The sequence below is a fragment of the Agelaius tricolor genome, unplaced genomic scaffold (assembly GCF_023055355.1).
Source record: "Agelaius tricolor isolate 1412-34295 unplaced genomic scaffold, bAgeTri1.0.p SCAF_20, whole genome shotgun sequence".
Classification (NCBI taxonomy): Eukaryota; Metazoa; Chordata; class Aves; order Passeriformes; family Icteridae; genus Agelaius; species Agelaius tricolor.
The window spans coordinates 7,902,773-7,930,200 of record NW_027269280.1 but is presented as its reverse complement, the minus strand read 5'-3'; the positions used below and the strand labels follow the sequence as shown (position 1 = coordinate 7,930,200).

The window sequence follows — 27,428 nt, the reverse complement described above, 5'->3', positions numbered from 1 at the left end:
ACTTGAAAACCTGTCACTTACTATTTAGTCAACTTCAATGAAGAAATTTAAAAGAGAAATGTAAAAATACAGGAAAATAGTTTTAACTGGCTAATCCAAATTGTGATGTTTTAGAGTTAATTCTTGAAGCAAAACCTGAGACTAAGAGCAGTGCACACGTTTACCCATAAATATTATGAAAAATAACTGTAAACTGTACTTTTGTACACCTAAAAATGTCTTCTGTCCTTCAGGACCTCCTTCCTCCAAAAGATACTGTCTTACCAGCTTCCTGCTGCAGCGAGGATTCGACTGGTCAGGACTGTCTCCCATTCCTTCCCCTCTCTATTACACTTTAACCTGCTCAGCTTTGAGCCCCCCACTGTGGTCATTTCATTCTCCACTTCAAGGTACATTGATGGATCTGAACTTATCTGAAATACAAAAAATAAAATAATTCTTGGAAGAGGAAAAACACTACTCAAAAAAGCAGCAACTACTATTAGAACCAAAACAATGCTGTCTTTAAGTACACATTTAAGTATGGCATTCTCTGTTTAATGTGGGTTCAAAATATACCATGGCACTTCAAAAGAAGCAGACCTCTGAAAATCAGCCTTGCCTAAAACACAAGTAATTTCTTTGTATTTGAAGCACAGACATAAGGAAAGGCTGTGCTAGTCTGTCTCTGCTTCCTAATTATGGGCACCAGATCAAGTCTGTATGTGCCCAGTCTCCCCACAGTCTTGCAATTGGAACCAGACTACCACAGCCTGGTAGTCTGAACACACAGCCTGAACACACCTAAAAACTGCTTCATAAATACCTAAAACATTGCTATTTGCCACGCTGTTCAGATGCAGAGCACCTCCAGAGAGGTCTCAGAAAAGCCCTGGTTTTATTCCTCAGTGGTGTACTCCCCACACCACTGCAGTAACAGTGCAACAGCCACTCCCCCCAGAGTCTCTTATCTCCACCCCACACTTTGGCTAACCAGGGGGAGGGACTGATGAACCAGAGGTACTCACTCCTCTTTGGAGTTTAGCTGGGTCAGAAGTGACCCATTTTTAGCTGATTTGCCATTTTATTTGCTCATAAAGACATATTCTTAGAAGCTAAAGCATTACCATCTTGCTTGCTTGAACAAACACATGCATTCAAACGTTAACTCATCAAAGGATGTGAATAACCTTAGGATATTTAAAAGAAAGCAGGATTTTTTTGTTTGTCTTTAAAGTATTTTTTCCTTATAGTCCACTTACTTGCAAAGTAAACGATTTCTGTGGGATTGGGGTTGGCAGTTTAAGTGCTAATGCTGGTGCAGAGATGCAAGCAGCATCCTTCTCAGAGGCCAGTGTAGCTGGGGACTGGAAAAAAATTGCAAAAATAGTTACATTTTTTATTAAAAAAGTGAAAACCAAATATATTCTACCAAATAGATTGATTTGAAAAAGAATTTTCTTAAAATTCCAAATACTGCCAATTGCAAATGTTAGTCTTGTTCCAATTGGTTTTATGAATACAAGTTTTTAAATGTAGCTTCTAAGAATCAAAGAAAAACACAAAACTTGAAGTGGTCTCTCTTTTTTTTTTTTTTAAACCCTCCTACTTTCAGCTGCAACTAATTCCTGAAAATTCTGGTGTATTACATGGAAAATCTAAGCTCTAGATACTGAAAACACAGGTATCTATATGCCTGAAAATGGTGGAAACTCTAATGCAACTACTTTAGAATTCTGAGAAAATTTAAAACCATTTAAATCACCATATCCAAGTCACTTTCTTGTTCTTGGACCACTTTCCATCATAAACCACCAAAAACTGTTGGCATTTCATTTTATTCTAGACAGTCTTTGGCAGTTAGCATTACTTAGGGACCTTACATATCTATATAAAAGATAAACACACTTGCCACACCATGTGCACCTGCTTTTTCTAAGCTTAAATTCTAAACCCAGTAAGTTTAAAGGCATGGAATAAGGATGGCTAAAATTCTGAGGGAGTGATACTACTCGTGTTTCCCTGAGTCAATGGAACAAGTCAACAGGGGACTGACTTTATTAAATGAACTTTGAAAGCCACAATGAATTTTATATATTTCACCTGAACAGTTAAAGTTACTGGTACAAGTCTGGAGTCTTTCCTAGGCCTTCCTTTTTTCTTCTTTTCTACTGTTTCTCCCTCAAGTTCCAGTTTCCGTTTGGGTACACTGAGTGGTTTGACAGCTGGAATCTTCTCTTCACTGTCACTGCTGCTCTCCAGAATATCCTTGGGCTTATTGTCTTTAATTAAATTCTGATCCTTCAGTCTGTAAAAAAAAAGTCTGTAAAAAAAAGCTGATTCCAAAAGTTGCCATATATCCTACACATTGCCTTCTTGCAGCTCAGATGACATTTCTGAGCCCTCTTTGAGTGTATTTCAAAGCACACAAAGGCAGGAGGAGGAAGCTGTAGAGGTATGGCAAACCCTTTCCAAAAGGACAATGTGCAATATAGATGTAAACCAAGCAGACATATTCTCCCCTTTAAAAAAAATTAATCAAACCAGTAGTTAGCCATGGGAAAAAGCTGGAATAGCAACTTTACTTAAGCATTCAGTTCCAATTACCATCAGATCTCTTTCCCTGAGCTGATACAAATAATTCAGCACTCTAAGATGCAAGAGTAGTTCAGCTTTTCCCCTTCAGTGGACATTTGACTTTCTGCTTATTCATGTAGAACTTCTGTCATTCTGTTGTCTACCCCCAGAAGTTGTTCTGTTCAGTTCTGACTGCTGCAAAATGTGTATCTGCAAACCACACACATGACTTCACTGCTCCAGCTTCCATTCCAGGAAATATAACTATGGAATCACAGAATGGCTGGAGTGGGAAGAGACCTTAAAGACCATCTGATTCCAACTACATGCCATGGGCAGGGACACCTTGCACCAGGCCAGGTTGCTCCAAGCCCCATCCCACCTGGCCTTGAACACTTCCAAGGATGAGACATCAACATTTTCTCTGGGCAACCTGTTCCAGTGTCTACCACCCTCACAGTAAGGAATTTTTTACTAATATCTCATCCAAACCTGCCCTCTTTCAGTCTGAAGCCATTCTCCCTTGTCCTGTCACTACATGTCCCTGTGAAAAGTCCCTGTCCAGTTCTGTTGCAGCCCCTCTAGGCTCTGCACTAAGGTCACCCTGGAGCCTTCTGTTCCCCAGGTTGTGCAGCCCCAGCTCCTCTCTCAGCCTGTCTCCACAGCAGAGCTGCTCCAGCCCTCTCAGTACCTTTGTGGCCTCCTCTGGACTTGCTCCAACAGGTCCATGTCCCTTTATAACTGAATATAATACAACCAATACAAAGTACAATACCTGTGAACTCCCTTGTTAACCATTATATCCTAAAATAAGTCATTTAATCATACTCTTCCCTTTCCCTCCAATAGCTGGTTATTAACTCACACTGTTCTGCCATTTATTCCTTAACTACTTGGCTTCAGAGAAATACCTTGCATAATCCAAACCTTTTTTCTCTGGCATCTGAATTATGCCAAACAATACTCTTTTATCCATATTTTAATGACACATTAGAAGCATTTATGAGAATAATTTAATACATCTTGCTTATGCATGACATGGTTAAGCTCTTTAACATAAAAATATTGATGTATAAAACCAAGTTTTACTGATAATAACTGGGGAACTACATACTTTTTTCTCAAGATTGGTATTTTTTTATCATTTGTTTTGGTGAAACAGGAATATTTATGCCATAACACTATGTCAAACCAAAATGCTTTCCTTTTTTTTTTTTTTTTAATCACATGGATCCAGAGCCAAAACCCTTTAAACTCAGAGAATCTTCTCTGCATGCCTTCAAGGCATAAAGCTGAAATACAACTGCAGCTGTGGTGATGAGAGGTCATCTGCTGACATGTATGGTAATTTACCTTGAAGTAAATCTCTCTTGTACAGAGATGCAGGCTGGCTATTTTTGGCTGGTTTTGTCTTCTAAGGAGTCCAGCTGCACTCAGTGACAAAGGCCTGTGCACACACAGCCTCTTACAACAATAGTTTTAACTTGGGATATCTTGGAGATTCTGTGTGATACCAAAATGCCAGGGACAAATGTACAAAGGGTAACAGCAGGACAGAATTCACCTATTTGTAGCTGCTCCCTTCCTTCCAATAGTGAAAGAAACTCAAGACAACTTCTAGAGTGTCAGCAGTGTGACATCTACACCACACAGAATTAGGGTTTCCCTTCCTCCCTCCCCAGGCTATGTCTTACCTGTCCACAACAGTCTGATTTGTGTTTGTTACAACAGCAGTCCCTGAGGTGGCTTTGGATCGTTCTGTGAATCGAGAATCAAATGCTTTCATGGGCTCAATCTTGGATGGAGTTGTCAACACAGAGGAAGACGATGCAGAAGGAGCAGCTGAGGCAGAGGTAGCATTTACACTGTCAAGAAAAGAGACAGCAAAATAAGGATTGAAAAATTTAGTACTGGTAAGCTGCATTGCTCATACAACTAGCACTCATGATAGTGGCTAGAAAACCTTTCTCTCAAATATATAATCAGTTATAATATTCTTTTTCCACTCTTTCAGGCATCAGTGTTTACAAGCTTTGCTTACTCTCAAAAGCTGTCTATGGTACACCTCAGAGCTTCATGTGGCCACATATCTGGATTAAAAGACCCTAATTCATTTACTGTGCATTTTAAATTCAGGAAGGAAATTATACTTTCAGCTGGTACTTACTGAGAAAGGATCACTTTTTAAAATGATCACAGGGGTTCCTGCTTTTACCCCTTGTTCAGGTTACCAAATATTTCCATTACAATATTATATTTCACTGTTTATCAAGCAAACAATTGGGATGAAACAATTCATGCCAGGTTTAGATTTTGTTGTTGAAAAATCCAACCTGATTATTAGGCCTTTCCAAGCATAACTCTAGGGCAAAGGAATGTGTTTTCCCCACACTAAAGCATTCCAGGGATCTACTATTTCAATAGCTGTTTACTTTAGAGATTTTTCAATTCATTCAGAGAATTAATTCAGAGAATGAATGGCTCTAAAATAACTGATGCTTGTACTAAAAAGCTGCTAGAAGTACAATTTACAAAGAAAAGGATACTTAATAGTTTCATCTGTCAATCATTTCTCATAGTCCACCCGCTCATTTTTTAATCTGTGGCCAATTTCAACCAAATTTGATGGAGTCATAGAGGTTTCAATGACACTGTGCTGCTACAAATGCTATAAAAACACACTGAGAAGTCAGGTCAGTGCTACCACTGAGAGAAAAGCAAGTAAAATTCAGTTTTTCTGTAATTAATTTGAAAGACACGCTGGCCCATCAGCACATGTGCACTGACAAGCCAATGTCACTGTGCTCTGATGGGGCTGTTGTATAGGAAAGAAGGATCACTATGTCTGAAGAGAGGACTGAGGTGAGAATTTGATGAAAAGTAGGTTTCATTACTTACACTACTGGAACACCTTCTATTGTTGTACTAATAGCAACCCACCAACAAGTCATTTTGCTAAAGCATTAGCAATCAGCTGTGTACTTCGCTGCACTGAAGTCCACTGCCAGAACTATGCACATGCATTTATTCATTCCCAATTTATCAACATTTAAAGTAACCAAACACTAATAAAATCTTAATGTTTTCAGGAAGATTAGATTCTTGGGGTTTTGCAATAAGGAAACTACTTTAATAATTTCTTCATTATAAAACTATAAATAAGAATTAAAACCTAAACAGACTCATGTGAGTGCAAAACAAAACAGCAAATACTGACCCATCTTTATTGGCTGCATCATCTGTTGGTTTTATACTGGCTGCTGTTGGCTCTACAGAAGGCTTTGAAGTATTAAGGGAATTTGCTGCATTCGAATCTAGTGACATGAGCTGCTGGTTACTTTGAGAAGACATCATTGAGCCAGACAGAGTTCCAGATATTGGGATGCTATTGAAAAATGCTGTAGAAAAATCCCTAAACAAAAAGACAAACAACAAATACATTTCTCAAAACCACTTTAAAGATAATTAAAAAATAGTAGTTTTAGCTAAAATATTTATTCCATTCTTCCTTTTTCCACACGTAGATACTCATATACAACCTAAATAAATCCCCAGTACCTTTTCAGAGTAATTTCTCATATCCAAAGGATATTAAAGCTGGTACTAATATAGATATGAATCAACAATACATTAGAGCATTGTTCCCCTATAACAGTAAATAATGAGAATTAGCCTGATCTATTAGAAGTGAGATCTTATGGCCAAAGAACACTGGTTGAAACTGTATTTTATAAGAATACACACTTATTTCCAGTAAGTGCTTTATGATGCCCTAAGATGTAATGCCAAGCCTGGAACAGGGAAACAAACAAACAAACAAACAAAAATATAAGAAGGTAGAGAAGGATTTTATGGATTACTTCCAAACATACCCAGTGTCCAGTTGAGCTATGCAGAGAGGTGTGATCCTTCTCCGACCATCTGCTGTTCGTGTTTCCACTTGTTTTTTCAAGAGATTCTGTTGGGAAATACATTTTGTCACAATTTCTGATAAATAAGAAATGCTATTTTTAATTTTTTTCTAAACTGACAATAATAGATATATTAGAAGAGGTGTCTCAATTAAAAATCTGTTAGCAAAGACTTTTTCCCATAAACACAAACAATTTTCCAATTTTCAACCTATCCATCTGTAGAAAAGGCATTTGTGGAGAATGTAATCTGCTCTCCACTTTAGAATCAATCTAAAACATTATGCATATCAAATCTTTAATTAAAAATTGTGTTCTGTGTTTAGGACAGAACTAAATAATGCTTTCAACCTCTGTAATTAAGAAACTGAAACACAGCTCAACAGCTTCTCTGTCATTAGTTACTCTTGATTTCCCTTCTGCACACCAAGAATTTTGCACCCATCACAGAAATATCCACAAGCCTGCTTCCACATAGCCTGCCTTGTGCTTAAAAGCATTTAACTTTTCAACAGGTCCCCGTAATGACCCACTAATTGATCAGCTGGGCCGTACACAGGCTGAAAGGTGCCATTGACACAAATAAGAGCACAGGAACTGGTTCTTTCCTAACAGTTTGCTATTTAGTGACTCAGTATTTGCCAGTGCCCAAGAGCACCTACCTTTCTGATGTCCTCCAGACTCTCCCCATTAACCATGCTTGCCACTTTGGGAGCTGTGGAATTCCCAGAGCCTTCCCGAATTGAGGAATTCTTCTGATCCCCCTGCTGCTGCCTCTGCTGGTACTTGAGCATCTCTGGATTCTCAATAATGGTGGTGGACAACTGAGCTTCAGTCATGATAGCCAGGCTTTTGCCATAGGTGGACTGGTGAATGTTGCTCTGGGGACATGAAAGATGTGAGTGACCATGACATCACTGATTGTAATACAAGGGAATCACACAAATCTAATGGAATCCATAAAATTCCCCCTGTAGCATTTATACACCAGATTTTTTTCTTTGTGTTTTCAACTAACACTAAATCAATATGTAAAATAAATGAAATTCAAAGCTCTAGTTGCTAATAGCAATGAGAGGAAAAACAGCCAAGAGCAATCAGTTTAAAAAGACTTGCATATATGCAAGTGAAGGAGTAATTTTATAGTGCTTTGAAGCACTCACTTCTTGTTTCCTTGGCCAAATAATTACTTCAGATGTATAATGATGTGTAAGCAAGTGGATGCTTTCCAAATTCTTTCTTTCCAGAAGAGAAACTAATACCACACATTCACTTGACTACTCTTTTTTAATGATTTGTAAAGCAGACAAAAGCAACATATTTTCTATAATATGGAAATCAGTTACTACATACTTCAATAAACAGGCCAGCATTTTAATTGAATCAATACATCCCTGAAATATGATCAAAGGTTCTCTGAGTGCTTACTGTACCTTTTCCTCCTCACTGAGTGGATCCCCAAGTTCATCCTGGGAAAAGTCCAAAAATGCCACTGATCCATCCATGGAACACACCAGGATACCAAGTCCATTAAGGGTCCTGAGGGAAATAAAGGTCCAACTTTGTTTTTAATCTCTTTCATTCAAGCAAAGATGATGGACTGTTCAATAAAATCTGATGGATTGTTCAATAAAAATCTCAGCTTAAGATTTATTATCAAAGCAATAATTCATGGAACCAGAGAAGTGGGACAGTGAGGAGACAGGATGACAGAGTCCCTGTGCCAATGCTCCTTTGCAGACTGCACAAGGATGGTGGCACTGGGACAATAACCTGCCCATGGCAGGAGCAGCACCATGGAAACTTTCCTGAAGGGGTAAACCTGAGTAGTGTTCACAATGAACAGTGAGAGAAAATTATAAATGCATTTCCTTCAATAGATGAGCAAAATTTTTGTGCTAATGGAAGTGGGTGAAGAAATGGGCCCTCAGCTGACAAGCAGGCCAAAAAATCTTGGTACTAGACAAGAACACAGGTTTGATTTTGTTACTGTTCAATTATTTGGGTTTTCAAGCAAACTGCACATGTGTTTATTTGTGGGGTACATAGTAACCCTCTTCTGGAGGTCAGGTTTTCTTAGCAAAATGAGAGAGAAGAAACTAAGTAGAATTATAATCTTGCATATGTAACCTATTACTGCACATTTGAAAAAAATAGTTGAATTTTGACTTCTCCCTCAAACACTTTTAAGTACAGAGCTCACAGAGACAGTGACACAGTGGCTTACAGGTGAATTGTTACACAGAAGGGAAGAGGAAAGGAAAGCTGGCCCAACTTTAAAGTCCTAACCAAGTTACTAAAAATCTATTACAAGTACCACAGCTACAGGCATTTGGAAAATCCTATTTTTGTGGCAGCTGGTGCCCTGATAGCATCACAGTCAGAGAAATCAGCCTCAGCACCATGAAACAAGGTACAACAACAATACTCCAAAACAGAAAACAGTAAACTCATGTTGAAAGTTTTCTGTTTGTTTATCAGAGAAAATTGCTGAGCTCCTATTGACCTCTGGATCCAAGCAATTGTTCTGTGAAAACATAATCCCTCACACATATTATATTGATGGATCCAAGTCTACATTTCTAAACCAGAAATTATATAGCTATAACAATATAATAGTACCAGGTTTCTCAGAATTTACTCAGTCTGTTTTCAGAATGGAGCACATTTCTGGGAACACTCCATATTATTGACATTTTATCCATCTGTTTCAATTTGTAAACAGGATATAAAATACCAAGCTGCCTGATGATCCTTTGTCTCGCAAATCCCCACAAAACCATTTCTTCACAACACTACAAAATGTTAACCAGTTATTACTCCCAATGACTTCATGCCATGAAAAATGTGCAAATTGCAGATGGAGAAATAAAAAACACTACAGGAAAACTAAACTATTCAAAGCTATTGTACTATAACAATAGCAGCACTTCTCATGAAACATTCCACTTTCTGGCTTTCTAGCCTTAATCTCTTAATGAAAGAAAAATGTTTTGGTTTTGAAAGCTTTTTTTTGTGGTTCACTGAGCTTCAAGGCAAAATCCACATGGCACATAGAAACCAGAAAACTTTAAAATTCCCAGTAAAAACCCACCAAGAGATTGTTGTAACTATTAAGGGAGAATTTCAGAAGTGAGGAAGTGATAGAATTAAGACAACCTATGTCAGAGAATCGTAACAAGTAGAAACTCATTCCACAGCTATTTTACTGTGTCTTCTCTAAATACATTACTGTTTGTTTGGTTAATAATCTCAAGAGACCATGTGCTATTTGCTCATATTACTACCAAAGATGCTGCAGCAGAAACAAAACCTACAGGAACCAATTACTTGTGTTCCAACAACCACAATCTGTACTGTTCTAAGGCATTTCCAGCTAGTAAGTACACCTAAAATTGATAGCAATGGTTTGGCTTCCATAACAAACAGCAGAAATCAACTTACCAGGAGATGTCCATGATTGATTTGTCAAACAGCTCATGGATGACAACTAAAGGTCGCTTCAAACACGTGAGCTTAAGAAAACAAGAAATAACGTTCAGAAATGTAGAAGTTCAACGCTACCACATTAACATTCTCCCAGAGCCTCACAATATGCACCAAACAAGGTCTGGCCAGGAAACAGCTGCGTGCCTGGTGCTGCATCTGAAGCACCAAGTCACCTGTTCCACTGCTGGGGCAGAAAACCTCTGGAGAGGAACAGCCGACATTCAATTCTCCTTTCTGAAACACAGACTGAATTTCTTAATCAACTTTACCTTTACACCACAGTCTTAAAACACCTCTCTGCAACCCCAAAAGCAATTCCACAGATGTGAAAGACAGCTTCTATTCTAAGCTGTACTGAGATAAGGATGCTGCAAACTGCCAGCACAAGAAGACAGAGAACAGATTAGGTTTCCACGTCCTCACTCAGACTACTTGTCTGAGAAAGTGAAACCTATCAAGAGCAAAGGGAATTTGACTCACAATAACTCTTAAAGAGGATTCCTATGCACTTAAGAATCAGCTTAGTAATAAAGAACTGAATATGAAAACTCCATTAACCTGCTCTAAATTAGACATTCTAAGCTCTTTAATGTCAAACCAATGGACTTAATATCTCTAAGTGTATAGTACAACTGAAATGAAGCAGAGGTTGATAAGGTCAAGGAAGTTTTATGCTCACAGGTTCATAGATGCAGTGTCACTGTCATCTTCAGTAGTTATTTATGCTTCCATAGGTCTGTGCTCTATATATGTTTATTAAGCTCCTCAGGGCAAAGACAACCTATAACTGCATCTCTGTGCTACCTTCTGTAATTTCAACAGCCACTCCAAATGAAATCTTCATAATATAAATAGAAAGTAAAATATACCGAGTGATACTTTGATATGGGTATGCACTGGTAGCATTACCAGAAACAGATTTAGTTATGCATCCAGAGATTGATGGATAAATATCACACTGGAAGCTATAAATAGTAGATTGCAGTTAGCAATTGGTGGGTTCTGGCACAAGTTCTCATCAGAAAGCTTTAAAAATCAGTTGAATTGATTCCCTTTATTTTCCAGTTGCATTTAAAAATGTGAAAATAGCTACTCTTCTCTTAACCAGAATAAAAATTTTAGTGTAGATTTTAAAGTAAAACCCAAATCAGATATCAAAAACTTGAAAGAATACTTAAAAAGCTCATTCACTTTCACATCCCTTTCCTTTATAAGGACAGAAGACAAGTAAAAGGAAGAAAATAAGGTTGCAGTTATTAATTGAAATAAAATGTTTTATCTCCTAACAGCTGCTCCCCCTTACCAGGGCACACTCTGCCACTGGCTTCTAACTGCTCTTGCCTTTAGAGAAATGAACTAATACCAATCCACCTCCTTCCCTCCCAGCTAAACCTGTAACAACAGAGACAAAAAACCCCTAAACATGACACTAAATGTGAGACCTAATGCTGTACATGTGACCTTTGTGCTAAACCCCCAGGTTATCCAATGACCACATTAGTTCAAAGGCAGCAAAGCAATCACTTACCCAGACAGACAGAGATCGATCTTTGCTACCGACAGCACAACAGCAGTAGGGACAACTTGACTTGGTGGAGCTCCCATTCTTTTGTTTCTTTTTGAAGATTTTTGGATTGAATTTCTGAACAAATGAGATGCCCAAGTTTTATCACAGTAATTACATTTCAGCAGAAAATCTGCTTTCAAAGCAAATTTTCCACTTAAGAGTGAAAAAACAACATTTCATAGAAATAAAGTCCTGAACCAGACTCTATAAGAGCACTGACAAAAGCTGCAGAGGCTTTCTTAAGGGCTTTTCTGAATGCCTTCACAGAAAAGGCAAACAATATTAATTTTACTAGGGATCAGAAACCCACTAGAAACCTAAATCATTTTAATCAAGTCACTGAACAGCCAACAAAGCTGAAGTTTGACATTCCTCACATGCTCCTGTATTCCCCTTTGTCTCGTTCATCTACATCCAGTTCTCCTATCACAACAGCCACCTGATTGCTTCCAACATGTAAAGCTGACATTTTTTAATCACCACCATGCATTTGCTCTACTAAGCTTGACACCCATCTTCACTTCTTGTCCTATTTATACATAAAATTATCAAAAAGCAACAAGTTTTAACTTCAGGGATAAATTTCTACCACTCACTCACCACTACTGTAACTGCCTTCCGGTGCCCTACAAAATCCATGTTGGTTTTCCATCCATCCCTCTCAATGATCTGAGCAGTGGGTCCAGAATTATTCATGGCATGAGCAGAAACAAGATAGTGACCATCAGGTGACCAGCTAAGGCGCAGCACATGAGTTGTCCCTCCACACTGACAAAAAAAAAGAATATACCAGAGCTTTAAAAGTGTTTGGCAAACAAAGGGGTTGTAATACAAACTATTTAAATTTCAGATTTAGGGAATATGATTACAAAGTATCCTGAGAGTATAAAAGAATGACCTCACACACAATTCTCAGCATTTGGCCATGCTTACACAGGTGATGTAGTGTAACTTAAGAAACCCTATCAAAAGGGGGGGAAGGGAACTCAGAGAACTTTTCTAAAGGAAAGACAAATGTAACATCTTTTTGGATACTGTTTCCTCAGTATTTATCACGGTCCTGGTTAGTAACAGGGCTGCAACACAGCAACCATTAATGATGAGACTGTAGCTTGCCACACCAGCTCCCAGGTGAGTGGAAGCAGACTGAGATCACTGCAGAACACTCCACTCACCAAGCACCAGCTTCTGTCCCCAGGAACTTGATCTCTTTATCAAAATCATCACCTAAGAACCCTATGATGCCTGACCAAAGACCCCTCCTAAGTACTTACCTCATTTCTGATAGTGGCCAATAGAAGATGCATAGGGAAGAATGTCAGACTATTGTGATCAGTGTGCAAACACTTCCCCAGAATAACCACTACATTTTCAGAAGTCTACTTAATTGCTTATATAACCCATGTAAACTTCTGACATCCACAATAACAAATGACAACGAGAGTCTCTAGTCAATCATATTTTTATGAGAAAGTAATTCTTTTTTTCCCCTCTTTCGTAGCTGCTATCTGAGAGCTTTATTTGATTCAGCACTGTTCAAGTAATTCATGTTTGTGCAGAATCCGAGTTATTTTTATTTTCATTCATTCTTTTTGGATACTGGGAATTCACTTGGAACAGTCACCCATTGTGAAGTACCTCATCAAAGGGTTTTGTGATGCTGGTTTCCAGCTGCCAGTCCATGGTCCGCCACACCTTCAGACTCCGATCATCAGCCTGAGAGGCAATGTATTTTCCAACAGGATCCCAGGTCAGCCCTTTCACCAAGCCAGAATGCCCCTTCAAAGTGGCAAGAATTTCTGTGCACATAAAAATTGAGAATAAAGAGTAGTTACTGCTAACTCCTTCAGGGCAGAGCCTTGAGAAAATTCACAACATCTTTTTGGAACAGTGTATTAAGCATAACCTCCTTTAGTGTAGAAACAACATATCAACCAAACTGGAACCTGTACTTAAGAAAAAACTGATATAAAAGAAGTGGTAAGGAGAGTTCTGGCCAGAATAAGAGGTGCAAAACTCTTTAGAAGACAGGTCAGAGCAGCAGAGTCCCAGCACTTCAGAGCAGCACTTTGAAGCTGTGGAAAGCAGCACTTGAACTGGAATTTCAGTTAAACACTCGCCCTTTCCTCCACACCCAAAGATTATCACAACTAATCCAGCTTTGTGCAGCAAGTGTGAACCAAGTCAAAGTTGTGACTCAACAGACACACAAGGCTGGCAGACCTGGTAACCTACTTTCAGTCACACTCTTGCTTATCAGCCTGTGGGAGGAGAGGCTGAGAGGGTGCACAATTAGCTTCAAAGCCTAAACACTCTGGTATCAGAATTGGAAGCCAGATTAAAATAAATGCCATGTAAATAAACACAGGCAATCATGACTTTCATGGAAAATTAGCAGCACACCTGAATGCAGCTGTTGTCTGCAGCAGGGTGGAATCCCCTGCTCATTGCCATCCAAACCTGGAAGAAGGACTGACCTGCCAGACTGCAGGTGTGTCACCCCAAAAGACAGACAACCAATCCCTCCTAGAGACCTGAAGAGTCAGAGAAATACACCCAAGGAGGGAAAACTTAGTCACAAAGCTTTACATGCTGGCACATTTTTAGAGCTCTCACCTGGGAATTTGACAGCGTTCCAGATGACAACAGTGTTATCAACACTACAGGATGCCAGCCAGGCATCATGTGGAGACCATGCTACATCCATCACATCTGTTTGGGAAAAGGAAGTTTCCATTTAAGAGATTGATGGTAATCAGAAAATCAAAAAGTCTTTGTACAAAGAACTTGTGTTCTCAGTAGCAATATTTTGCTATTACTGAGAAATGATTATCACCTCACTAAAGTGGAAGGTAAGAAAGCAACACTCACTGGGAGTGAATCTCCCCAACTTCCAATGTTCAGTAGGGGCCAAGAAAAAAAAAAAAAACAAAAGGGAAAGAATGCAATTTTTAGTGATTGTAGGAAGTACTAATGCCTGCACAAAGAACTTAGTCTTGTTTTGAATGAAGAAATAACAGAAGCTATTACAATGCACTCACTTTGCTCCATGTGGAGTGATCAAAGTGATTTTCATCTTGATTTTAATCACAGCTCATGTCAGCAGATGCAAAATGCATTTGAAATTATTTATTTATTCAAATTTTGCATTGTTCTTTAGATATTTTTCTTCTAAAAGTTATATTTTAAGTTTTCATTGTTACTCTTAAAATTAATTACTTACCACCAAATACATATATACTTACATATACATATATACATAATACATAAATACTTACTTGCCACCAAATACATATTTCAAACAAGAAAATGTGATGCTAAAAAGCAAATTTTTTCCATATACATGCAAATTATGTTCATTCAACACCTTGAAACTTACCCCCTGAATGGCTTCTGAGAATTGACACACACCTCCATTGCTCAACATTAGTAAGTTTGCTACTAGAACCAAACACAGTGCTAGGTCCAATGTACCTATTTAAAATAGAAACAATTATAAAAAGAACCACCACAAGCTCTTCACTTTTTTAAAAGAAAATCCGCTGCACAGTACACTTGTATTTAGTTATTCCTACAATTTAGTATACACTTGTATTTAGTTATTCCTACGATACAGAAGGGGGAAAAGCGCATTTTTTTAGAGAGAGTAATTATTATAGAGAGACTAAATATTATTAAAAAATTAGCTTCCATAAAATGTAGAATTTCTATAGATAGCATAAAATGGTAACATTTAAGGTGACTCTTCAAATCTCACCAGGAAGTTTTCTTCAAGGAGAGAAGAAAATGTCTCAGCTCCTCCAGAGGAGAGAGACTGCCCAGGCAGACACCCTCCAGCCCTAAGGACAGCAGTCACATCCCCAGCACCACTGTGGTGCCCCAGCTTTCAGCTCCTTCCACAGCAGGTGGAGCACTGAGCTGAGCAAAGGGCAGCACAGGGAGGGAGCACCGAGATGTCACAGAGAAACCTCCTTGAAATGAAATTCAGAGCTGAAGGAAGAAGGATGCTTACGCAGCTCGTTTCCACACCATAATCAGCTTGTCATCTCCCCCCGAGGCCAAGTAAACGCCATTGTTCGACCATCGCACACAGTTCACGCAAGCTGAAAGGGAGAAAAGAAAGTTTGCAAGATGAAATATGTGAGTAAGTGGTTCTGGACTGCAGACAGGATTTATATTACAAATAAGCAAAAGTTGTCAGGAGACATTTAGGATTTAAGTGGGCTTTTCCCACTCAAAGCAGTTGCTCTGTCTGCTTTAGATAAATGAATTGGTACTTATCTTTCAGTAGCAGTTGAGGAATTTCTTACTTTAAAAACTCTATTCCTTATCTAAAGAAACTTCACCAAAAGAGGCTTGAAGGAAGAAAGATTAATATTCCTCTAATGAAGGAAACTTATTCTAGTAAATAAAGTGGGATTAAGAGGGCAAAGAAGGAGAGGTATATTTTGAAGAAAAGAAGGGACAACTTGTCAGGTGACCTTACTAATTCCAAATGCAATGATTTATAATGTAATAAGTGTAATAATTTATAACTATAACCAAAATACTTCCTATGATGTATCTTTTACATTTACTTCTTCTCCTATACTTTCCTTCAGAGCTCTACAGTTTCTCAGAATGTGCATTATGAAATACTTTGTGGCCACAGCTGAAAAAAGCTTATAGGGAGATTTCCAAAGGTATCTATAGTCTTCTGCACATTCCCTCACATTTTAACAGCATTTTCTGCTGAATATCTTGAAAAGTATACAGCCAAAGTATAAGACCACTCTGCTTCTGTTTTATTGATTCTTCACCAATGGACAGGCATTATTTTTGCAATTACAGACATGTAAGTCTTAGGCTTTGGCAAATTACCAATAGTCAGCAATGAAAAAACCCAAGCAATTTTGTTACCTAAGTGATTGTCCATCTGACAAAGCATCTTGGGGATATTTTCATTCTTTTCATCTTCCTCTTTCAGGACAGGAGCCATATTCCAGATCACAACTTTGCCAGAATCCTGACCTGTAAGAGACCAAAAAGCTCCCCCTTCTAAATACATCCAAAAAAGTTTTTCAAATCAATCTCAGTTCCAGAACAGATGTGAAAATGTAGGCATTGCTGCAGTGGGGACTTTGGAAACATCTGAATACAGATGTCACTTTGATATAATTAGACCAAATCAGAAGTGCTTTATTTTTCCTGGAGCTATTAAAAATAAATTTATACTGCCTCGTACAAAAATCATACTGTACATAACTGATACCAACTGTAAGGACAACTACTTGTAATAAAATTGTATTCTAAAAGAGAAAAGATACATATTCAAATACTAAATTGCAATTATTGTAGCCAATATAAAATTACTCACTATTGTGAACCAAATAATATTTTTGCATATATTTCTTAAGCTATCCTATTTATATAATTGGATTTTTCTGTTTCAATAGCTCTACTATTTAGCCACTGAAAAAGCTCAACTGCACATCCAGTTCCTCTTCAAATTAAAAAGAAATTTGGCCCATATGGCCACGGCTCAATCACTGATAGCAGCTACTATCTCAATGACATCCAACGGGATGAGGACATCAGAACATGTAACCCTGCCTTCTGCAGGAGCAGCAGCACTTCCCAATACATTTTCATAGCTTACATAATTATCTGTTCTTAGAGATAAAAGTGATGTCTTTTTAAAAGGGTCAAACCAATTCAAGTGCTGTGAAGGCACAAGATTACTATAAATATTTATTATTATTATTATTATTATTATTACCCAAGATTCTGCCTTCTACCAGTACACAGACTTACCTTGTCCTCCTGTTGCAAACTTGGTCCCATCTGGGTGAATGTCCACTGAAAATATTGGCTTTCCTGGAATCAGAGAACAAACAGCAAATACTGAATTGTTTTACATTCAAGAGAATGCAGTAACACCAGAACCACCATAACTCTTCTGGTTGGCAAGTAACTTTCTTCTTCTAAAGACTCGAGTTGTAGGAATTCCAGCTGACTACAAGAGCAGAGAGAAGCTTGCTGACAGAAATGGCAGCCTATTAAAAGCCTATTTGGAAGTTATCATGCCACAAAAACCAGAGATAACCAGGGACACTTAATCCAGCAGGATATGCCAAATACCTCAAAGCAAAGTAATACCACAAAGCAAGTGCCAACAAAGCAAAACTGTATTTGAGAATGGAATTTCTTCCAGGTTTCTACAGTTCATTAGCTGATGACCTGAAGCAAGTCTTCTTTTGGTTTCTGTTTTTGTTTTTTTAAAATCCTTCCCAATCTCAGGCTGCATCTGTTGGTCACACCATTACCTGTCTCAAATTTCAATTCGCCTAACGAAACTCTTCTACCCAAAGACCAGTTTTGATTTTATGGCTTCCATATAGAAAGAGGAGGACTAAGCAACAATAGTATTACTCTTAAATCCTTCAATTCTCCACATGCTTCATTAGAAGAAAGCTAATAATTTTACTAGAATGTAAATTCTGTAAAAACATAGCTGGGGAACAGCTTTGGAAACCAGAAAGGCCTCGCTTCCAACCTGTTCTGCTCCAACCACTGGCTCATATTCACTCTCTGTATGTTCACAGTTGTTTTAACCTTTGCTGAGGAAAAGGAAGAGGGGAGCAGCAGCTTCCTGTCTTCCAGTGATGCTCAAAGAGCTGCCACTAAGGATTATGTGAAAGAACACACATGTGATTTCTACATCCAAAGAATTTCTGGCAGCACTTCCAACCCGTTCAAACTGGAAAGCCTCTGCAAGCAAGATCACATATATGCCACTGGAAAATAAGGCAATCTACCAAACAGGCAAAAGTATCAGTACCCACACACCAAGATTACTTGATAAATTTCCCATGAGGGTCAATCTTGTGCTGTATCTTCATGAGATGTTAAGACATAAATGATAAAACCTGGAGATCTTATTGTACAGCAACTTTTATGTGCAACTGTAGGAACTGAAACCTTGACACTAAACTCCTAATAAAATCCAAATACCCACTTTTTCTTACTTTATGAGGGATACACATTTGGCTTCATTTTTACTTTTGTATCCTTTATGTTGACTTGTTTTAAGGTTTGTTTTATTTGGATTTATTATTTGGATATATTGCAGCTCTGACATGTGACTTCCCTTAAAATTTTCACAGGCAGCCAAGCAAAAACCTTAAGCACAGAAAGATGGCACTCAACTTACATTCCTTCCAAGTCCTTCAGACCACATAGCACACATGAGCTGAGACACACATGAGCTGTGGTTTTTCTTCAGCTTGTTATGCCTGATTCTTGCTTTTAGTCTATTAACTCAAATGCAACATTCAGGACTAAGCTGAATATTTAGAGAAGCACAAACAAGAAACAAATATTATTTTACCCTTTCCAAAATGTGGGATTTCCCTTATATTAAACCAGTGCATCATTTGAAATAGTTGAGCCCAGTGAAACTTACTGAAAAGGCCACTCTGGAGACCTTAGAGGAGGAAAAGGTGACATTTTCAATTTGCATCAAATCTTGGGCAAGAAGAGCTCATCTACTCTGGTATTTGCCATTAGATGTGTAGGGGAGAGTAGGAAGCCAGCCATCAAAGACCTTTGAATTTTAATAACCTGGCTTATTTTGCCTCTGTATCATTTGCACCAAAAGGAAACTTTCCCAGCAAATCAGAAAGAACAGCAACCTAGCCACCACCACTACTATTCAGGCATATTCAGATATGCTACACATTCCAAAAAATTGTCATTGCACTCATTGCTTTGCAAAAATTACTGACATGATATAATTTTCCTTTCCTTTACTATATGTCTAAAACTACCACAGCCTCTCCAATTCCTGCCTTAAGAGCACAACTCTACAGGAGCAGTAACATCAGCTCTCTCCCTTCTCCTGGGCAAAGATTTTTCACAGATCCACAAATGGGGTTGAAGAAACCCAGCAAATTACTTTGCTTAGAGAGCCAGAGGTAACTTAGCTACAAATTCTCCATAAATGCTTTAAATTAGCCCCACCAGGGAAAATGTCCACCAAGCCCAGCACTCTGTGTTCAGAAGCCAGCACGAGAGAAGTCCCTAAGGATCTGTGCAATGGTGAGCACACAATGCTTCTTCCTAAGATAATCTTCCAAATGCAAAGAAATTACAGATCTGCCTTCTTGAATCAGGGGCCCCCAATGGACTTTCTTCTATAAATCCAATGAGCCATTTCTCAGATCCATAATTCAACAACCCCTACACAGAGATCCACTGCTCAGCCATGGACTCTGTGAGGAACCTCCTACTCCATGGATCTGTACCAGCTATTTGTCACCTTAACACAATTAATTCTTGTACAGAAGGGCAGTGAATGAAAATCACTCAACACTGATCCCTTTTCTGCCATTCACAACTGTGTCCATCATGTCCCCAGCCCAATGACCCCACTGCTTGCCCAAAGAGTCCTGCTCTACTCCTCTGCTCCTTGTACAAAGAGCTCTGATCATTCTGGTCACTCCAAGCCACTTTCAGTTCTCCTCTATTTTATTACATGAATAGAAACTCGCATTGACGACCACGTGTTCAAACACAAACCATCCATATATTTACATAGCAGGATAACATTTTATTTTTCGGTTTTTCCTAGCATAAATTTGGGGTTCAATCAAATAAGCACTGAGTAGCTTTTCATAAATTGTTATAATCCTAAAAATACAGAACTCAGTGAAAGCTGCCAGACCACAGGGCATTATTTTATACATGAAGTTTAAAGAGGGTATGGACTTTGCACCCAGGAAAGGCAGCAGTAATAAATGAAGCCCTGGACAACAAAGTTTCCTACACAGCTCACCTGTGATCCAGGAAGGGATCTTATTCCACAGATAACTAATGATACACAGTGATCTGCTCAGTGCCCAAAGTCCAATTACTAATTTTATTAATTAAAAAAAAAAAAAAAAAAAAAAAGCAAAGAACAGATGAAGTGGTCACAGTACAGAGAGCATTGCCAGGGTGCTCTTTCCTCCAGGGTACCACTATCAAGAGAATGCCATCTACAGTGCTGGATAACTCTAACAGGTTAAAGCTGTAAGAATTGTTCCATGCTACTTGTGGTTTACAAATTGAGCACAGATACTGGGTTTTTCTTCACTTCCTTCAATTTCTCAAAATAATGAAGAAGAAGTCATTATTTGATAGCAATCACCTTCTTCCCTGGGTCCATGTCTTTATCAGATTATGTTGTTAGTTCCTGCTGAAACAAGCCAAAAGGCACAAGGGCCCTGCTTCAAAGTGCCTGAAGCTTTCCCATGCTCCTAATTGGAGATGTGCTGAGTTTCACAACAGTAATGATGCACCAAAACAAAATGTGATATTTAAGCAGCAACACTAAAATCTAACACAGTGTGTTTTAAGACATTCTGACCTCTTGCAATAATTTCTAAAAAAAGATAAGCTTAAATTATTGAAGCTCCCAGAATCACATTTGCAGGAGGAGGCAAATCAGGTTCATTAAAAACAGAGCACCTTATGATATACCAGATGTCCTGTGGGCTTATTTGTTTAAAGAACCCAAATATGCATTTTGCAGTTAAAGAAATACTGATAATGAAACAAGCTTGGAACAAAAAGATCTAAGTAAGATAATTGAAACCCAAGGAGAAGGTTCCATCTTAAAAAAAAATACACCAGCGAAGAATAAAAGCAATTTTAAACATTGCATCATTTTTGTTTGTTCCTTAACTTTATACAATAATCAATTAAATATAAGAAGAGTCCTAAGTGAATTTCTACCTCAAAATGAATTAATTTCTATTCAATTTGCTTCTAGCCTATCTAATACATAAAATTCAATGTGACTCACAAATCAATTCAAATATTTACATTCCACCATTACAGCTTGGAGAGATAAACTCCATGCCTATATTTAAACAACAGCAGGCTCCAGTTTCCACAAGCTGTTATACATGAGCAGCACCTTGGGGCTTGCAAGGGTTTCTTGGAACAGCAAGGGACTTCCTTTCCCACAGGGATCAGTGTTTGACTGCCTGAGTTGTCTTTAAGCACCTGAGCTCTCAAACCCTGAGTGCTGAGTATGTACAGGCAGCTGCTGGATGCAAGATGCATCTGTACAGAGGTACTGAATGCAATACTGGGAAAGAGAAGCCAATCCCAGCACCTGTATCCTACATTCATCTGCTCTCACCCCCAAAATTAGACTGCACTTCTGAATATTCTTGCTTGCTCTAAGTCAAAGACACGTGGAAGAGAAGAGCACAACAATAATGAGAATTTCATGCAAAATCTAACAAATCCACATTAAGTGTGTGAAAAGCTCATGGAAAATGCATCTGAGCAAGCAATAATTCCAATAAGCACTCCGAAAAAGTGACATGAAGAACTCCAAGGCAAAAACCTGTAGAGCCAAAATGTGCTGAAGTGCTTTTACTGTAAGCATGCAGCATCTGGCCTGTGCAGCACATAATTCCCAGGTGTGCTGGATTTCCTGGCTACAACACTCACTTCTAGTGCCTATTATCTCCTGGAGAATGTATGCCTGGAAGCATCATTCTAGTCCATTCAGTAAAACAAAACTCCCAAAACTGAGTGGGAAGAGGCTGAACTACAGCAGCTGGATCTGGAATGTGGAAGAGGCAGCCCTGCTGTCAGGAGTCACAAATGAGAACAGTGAGGCACAGCCCCATGTGCCTGTGCAGAAATCAAAGGAATAGGAATTATCACAGAGTCTCCAGCACAGAGTGTGAATTCTGGAGAGGTTTCAGAGCCCAGAGGAAGGCCCATGAGGAGTGATGGAGACTCCTGGCAGGCAGCAATGCCTGGAGGATCCAGAACCCAGGCTCATTACAAGAGGCTGACTAAACTCACCGGTTTTCATCCTGCCCTCCCTGCCCCAAGGACAGCAATGTGTGACTGTCACACAGCCCTGCACACCTCTGCAGCCCTCAGAGCACCTCACAAATGGAACTGCTGGCAAATGTCTGTTTTGCAGGTGGTGAATGATGATGGAGTGCCTTGGCCAAACTCATCCCAAAAGGTCAGTGGCAGAAATGGGAGTAAAATTCAGGACCATCAAGGCCCTGTGTAGTGCATTATCCATCATCACAGGGCTCTGTAAATGAAGCCCTGCTTGGCTGAAGCCTGTGCTCTGCAATAGTTGGATGTTTTCTAAATTGCTACAGATTTCAAATACATACCCATAGCAAAAGATACAAAACTAAGGAAAGAAGTTACAGAGATTAAGATGTAAATGGTATATTTGTTTAGAGTAATCAAGGAGAAATGTAGAAAACATCTCAAATAAGGCACTTCCACATTTTTTTCAGTTCTGTATAACCTTTGATTACAAGGTTGAGTCCATCTGCTGCCTGTAGAGTCCCTAGAGAGGGCCAAGTAAAGATGCACACAAATGGCAACTCGAGGCTTAAATTGTTATCAACATTTGCAGCATGAACACAAAGAACACAATCCATGCAGAAAGGCAGCTGTAAAGTTCTACCTGGGGGTTTAACTCAAAGCACACTTTTCCAGCTTGAATAATCTGGTCTTAGTTTTACTCTAGATATCAATCAGCTACATGAGCCCAGCCAATGACATGTATACAATGACAGAGTATAAAATCTGCAGTTGAAATGAAGCTGTACCCATGAATCTGAGGGCAAAACTTGCATAAACAGAAGTGAGCTCTTTGTGTTAGGTTTCTTGTCACTGGAAATTCATCCTAAGCCGTGTAAATATGACATAAACTCTGGTGCTGTCCTGCATTTGCCACACAAGGAAAGTACAAAGCCTTCTGTCAATATCGACACCTCACTCTGAGCTGTTTTAGCTCACACTTCACTTCAACATCACCAGAGGACTGGCAGACAGGACATTACATAAATTCAGGGAGTTGTTTTGAAAGAACTGCTGGAAGAAACTTTTCCCTCCGTGGAGAACGATAGCACAGCTCAGTGCATTGGAGGATTTTTAATCCTGTACTGCTGTCAGCAATGTGAGAGCCGGGTGGTCAGTGCAGTGCACTGGATACCGACTCATCCTACCTGAACACTCATCCCGAGGGGCCCTCGACCCCTGCGCGGGCTGAACTCCATTCAAACTCTCCCCGCACTTCCACCAGCACGGAGCGGCCCCGGGCCGTGCCCGGCCGGCGGAATCAGCACAGCGTTCCCTCAGAACGTGCAGCCGTCCCCGCTGAGCCCGGGCGCGGCGGTGCCCGCCTGTCCCCAGCGCACTCGCCGTGCCGGGCGGGCCGGGTCCCCTCCAGCCCCCTCCCGGGGACGAGCTGTCCCCACGCCGCCCTCGGGAACCGGCCCGGCTGCAGAGCCCGGGCTCCGCTCCCGCTCCCGTCCGCCGGCACGGACTTGTTGCTGCCGCTGCCCCCGCCCGCAGCGGCCGCTCCCGGGCCGGCGGAGCTCCGGCACCCGCGGCCGCTCGGGGAGCGCCCGGCAGCGGCCCGAGGCTCCGCCCGCCCCGCGCCCCCCGCGTGTGCCGCCCGCCCGTTCCCCCGCCGCACCTGCCCGGCCGGCCCGCGGCACCTGCTGCCCGGCCGGCCCGCGGCACCTGCTGCCCGGCCGGCCCTCACCATTGTGGTTGACCCAGGTCGGCTTCAGCAGCTTCATTGTTCCCCGCCCGGGGCCCCCGCCGGCCTCCGCCCTCGGGACCCCAGGGCGGCTCCGCCCGGGCTGCCTCCGCGGCCGCGGCGCTCAGCGGCGGCCGGCCACCATGGGCCCGCGCCCGGCGCCGCAGTGCCCGCGCCCCCGGCCGGCCCGAGCCGCCTCAGCGCCGCTCCATGTCCCGGTGCCGCCGCCGCCCCGCCGCATCCCCCGCCCGGCGCCGCCGGCGATCCGGCACCGCCGGAACTCGGCGCCTGGCAACGGCCTAACCGGCCCGGCGGGAAACAGCGCCCCCGACCCCGCCGTTCCCCCGCCAGGCGCCGCCCGCCCTGCAGCGCGCACGGGCGCCCCCTGCCGGGCGGAGCGAGACAGTGCGGGCGGGGTGGGAGCTCCACGTAGGGCGCCCCCCGGAACGTTTGTGCTCCGGAACGGGGAACGCGGGATCGGAGCGCGGCCGGCGGGGGCGCGGCGCACGCGGAGCCATGTGGGCGGCGGCGGCGGCGGCGGCGCGGGGGCTCCGCGGGGCCCAGCTCAGGTAGGGCTGGGACCGCGCTCCGGGACCGGGCCTGCGGCCGCCCTGCCCCAGGACCGCGGGAAGGGAGCCCGGGAAGCGGCCCTTAGCCGCAGTGCCTGCCCAGCCCGCTCCCGCCTATTCCTGGGGCTGGGCCCGCGCTGGGCCCCCGCACTTGGAGAAGTCGGTGCCTTGGCACCTGGGCCGGTTCGTCTTCCCGTGACAACCGCCGAGATACGACAGTCGGCATCCCCCTCCTAGTCTTAGCGGTGGTGGTCTGACCTCTCCCATACCAGCTCCTCAGAGGGGTCATTGTCAGAGCTTAAAACTAAAACTGCTCTAACCTATCCAAAAACTGTACCTCTGTCACCCCTCGGTACCCTGGGGGGCTCACACCGACCTGTCCGTATTTGGGATCAGTTGCCAGCTCAAGAGTTTGAGATTATCTCTAGGCAAACGTTGTGTCCTGCCATGAATGAAGTGGCCAGAGATGGTTCAAATCTCATCACTGTAAAATGTGAATAACAAACAGTTCTTGTGCAGAATCAATGACACCAGAGTCAGTTCCTCCTCATGCCTTATGTTGCTTTTCCTCCTGCAGCTCCTGGCTGCCCCAGAGGGTCCTGCTCCGAGGGAGTCACTGGCAGAGCTCATTGCTGGGCTTCAGGACATCCCTCCCTGTGAGGTGAGTGCAGCTTTCTTGGAGTCACACAGAAGTGTTCTCCTCCACTGGGGGAACACAAATTTTCCCAAGTCTACATTTAACCTTTAACTGTACATGTATAAGTCTCTATGTGCCAGAGCAGTTGGGAACTGTTGGCCTCTTGTGGAGAGTTCAGAGGTGATACAGTTACCACTTTGTGCTTGTGGGTAGCACAATCACAGCTGGAAATGTTGGGATTTATGCTGTGCTCCAGAATTCCCTGCTGGGCAACACCAGTGAAAGCCTGGCTGAACCAGAAATGCTTGGCTGTGAAGGCAGAGGCAGCCCATGTGTATTTCTGTGCCACATTTCAGTGTCTGTGTTTTGTTTTGATGCAGCTTGATTTAAAATACCCAGGTCGCTCTTAGGAGAGGGACTGTTTCACACCATATATGTTGTTTGTTCAAACTACCAGGCAGGAATCAGGGTCAATTTGTGTTTGTGGAGTGTGCAATGATATCTCAGATCTGCATGGAGAAGTAACATCTACAGCCTGAACTTGGCTCCAGATGCAGAAATTTCAGAAGCATGTATAAAACCACTTGAAGTCTTCTTTAATGTGAAATAAGAGGAATATTTGTTCAAGGCCAGGTTGGATGGGGCTTGGAGAAACCTGGTCTAGTGAAAGGTTTCCCTGCCCATGGCAGGGGGTTAGAATCACATGAGATTTAAGGTCCTTTCCAGCACAAGTCACTTGTATGATAAACCTGCTATGGTGCACTCAGAGCCAGTTAAAACAATTCTTAAAACAATTCAATTTTTTGTGGAACTTCCTCAGGTCATTCTCATGTTCAGCACAAAATTGCTTTTCCCAGGCAGTTACAGTTCTCTCTGCAGAAAATCTCAGCAGAAATGTCACTGGAAATTACATTACTTGAATAAAGCTGAAGGCTGGAACTTGTGTCAGGGACAAATTAAACAATGGTAAAGAAAGTCAACGTTGCTGGTGTTGAATGAAAGGACAAAATATCTTTTCATTAACTATTTCCCTTGTAGAGCACAACCAAAGAAGAAAAAGAAAGTGGATGTGAAGAAAGAGCAAGCACAGAAGGAGCGTATGAAGAAAAAGCTTAAAAAGTTGGAAAAAGCTGCCCCAGAACTGATTCCAATTGAGGATTTTATAACCCCACTCAAGTACACAGAGAGCAATAGGTCAGTAGGTCTGCCTTTCACCTGCACCTGCACTCACAGTGAATTTCTCCTTCTGCACAACTGCAACATAGTGCTAGCCTTGGTACAAAACCTTGCTCACCTCTATCAGGACAAAAATGTGCAAATGAAATATTATTTGTTCTTGCTAAAAATAATGAAAAACAGTACATTTCCTGTTAGAGTGACTGGAAGACCTCACAGACTGACTAAATTACTAGTGAATTCAATGTATTCTCTGGGTTTGGTGGGGGGTTTTTGCCTGGCAGTGAGATTTTTGGTTTTGGCATTTTGTTTTTCTTAGTCTGGTCTTTGGAGTCAGGCTGTTTCTCTGTTACAGTGTTACCCTTCTTTTCATCAGGGTGCGAAGTCTTCCTGCTCTTTCTCCTGAAGAGTCTGAAAGAAGAGTTTTACTTTTGAAGAAGTGGTGTTTGTTTAAGCAGAAACAAGATGAGGCAGAAAAGAAAGCAATTAAAGCCCTCGTAGAATCTCAGCAGGAGGCACTGAGGGAGCTGCAGCTGGAATCCGAGGAGCTGTACCAGGCAGCAATCCTGAGGGACGAGGGGCTCTTCCCCTTCGAGAGGGAGGGACCCAGTTACACCCCTCCCCTTCCTGGCTACGATCCGCCCGAGGGGAAGTGCATCGACATCACCAAGGTGTACACACAGTGACAGGGGCGCTCCTGCTTCGGCTGCCAGGAGGTGCTCAGTGACTGAGTGAAGAAAGAATGGAGTAATAAACAATTTTTCCTGCAGGTTACAACACTGCAGGATGTGACTGTAAAATAATGAATGAAGTATCTCTGTGTTTTAATGACTATTCACCTAGCAAAGCTACACAACCTTACACAGTGGCAAAGCCAATTTTCTTTATTTTTATATTGCCATGTAACTGTTGTAACTATGTTTCTGTGGGTTTGCCCTAATACAAACCAGATCTCTCTCTA

The 27,428-nt window shown here is 41.3% G+C and overlaps 2 protein-coding genes across 6 annotated transcripts in view; one reads left to right on the top strand and one right to left on the bottom strand.

Annotated features, from left to right (window-relative positions):
* Nucleotides 1-24,380, bottom strand: part of HIRA (histone cell cycle regulator) — a 32,536-nt gene extending 8,156 nt beyond the window's left edge. Inside the window, exons 1-18 of one of the 5 annotated variants that reach the window (XM_071445416.1) lie at nucleotides 24,020-24,380; nucleotides 17,317-17,379; nucleotides 16,423-16,533; nucleotides 15,536-15,626; nucleotides 14,903-14,997; nucleotides 14,140-14,235; nucleotides 13,162-13,322; nucleotides 12,124-12,291; nucleotides 11,485-11,598; nucleotides 9,912-9,982; nucleotides 7,901-8,006; nucleotides 7,130-7,348; nucleotides 6,429-6,514; nucleotides 5,774-5,968; nucleotides 4,251-4,421; nucleotides 2,083-2,302; nucleotides 1,242-1,346; nucleotides 265-413 (exon numbers count right to left, since the gene is read on the bottom strand). In XM_071445416.1, coding sequence (XP_071301517.1) covers nucleotides 265-413; nucleotides 1,242-1,346; nucleotides 2,083-2,302; nucleotides 4,251-4,421; nucleotides 5,774-5,968; nucleotides 6,429-6,514; nucleotides 7,130-7,348; nucleotides 7,901-8,006; nucleotides 9,912-9,982; nucleotides 11,485-11,598; nucleotides 12,124-12,291; nucleotides 13,162-13,322; nucleotides 14,140-14,235; nucleotides 14,903-14,997; nucleotides 15,536-15,626; nucleotides 16,423-16,533; nucleotides 17,317-17,379; nucleotides 24,020-24,125 — 2,327 coding nt within the window. In that variant the 5' untranslated portion in view covers nucleotides 24,126-24,380. Of the gene's footprint in view, nucleotides 1-264; nucleotides 414-1,241; nucleotides 1,347-2,082; nucleotides 2,303-4,250; nucleotides 4,422-5,773; nucleotides 5,969-6,428; nucleotides 6,515-7,129; nucleotides 7,349-7,900; nucleotides 8,007-9,911; nucleotides 9,983-11,484; nucleotides 11,599-12,123; nucleotides 12,292-13,161; nucleotides 13,323-14,139; nucleotides 14,236-14,902; nucleotides 14,998-15,280; nucleotides 15,457-15,535; nucleotides 15,627-16,422; nucleotides 16,534-17,316; nucleotides 17,380-24,019 lie in introns of those variants that run through there. The other 4 variants (XM_071445417.1, XM_071445418.1, XM_071445419.1 and 1 more) reach the window with 4 other exon arrangements.
* A 142-nt stretch (nucleotides 24,381-24,522) lies between these two features.
* MRPL40 (mitochondrial ribosomal protein L40) lies at nucleotides 24,523-27,428 on the top strand. Its single transcript, XM_071445415.1, has 4 exons — nucleotides 24,523-24,654; nucleotides 25,232-25,315; nucleotides 26,330-26,485; nucleotides 26,844-27,428. Exons 1-4 carry the CDS (start codon nucleotides 24,602-24,604, stop codon nucleotides 27,151-27,153), a joined length of 603 nt encoding a protein of 200 aa, XP_071301516.1. The 5' UTR covers nucleotides 24,523-24,601; the 3' UTR covers nucleotides 27,154-27,428.

Bases quoted from the DNA above. Each gene is read 5' to 3' on its own strand.
- MRPL40 (XM_071445415.1), top strand. From the start codon at position 24,602: ATGTGGGCGGCGGCGGCGGCGGCGGCGCGGGGGCTCCGCGGGGCCCAG. The intron at 25,316-26,329 runs GTGAGTGCAGCT...TTTCCCTTGTAG, and splicing joins AGGACATCCCTCCCTGTGAG to AGCACAACCAAAGAAGAAAA. The intron at 26,486-26,843 runs GTCAGTAGGTCT...TCTTTTCATCAG, and splicing joins AAGTACACAGAGAGCAATAG to GGTGCGAAGTCTTCCTGCTC.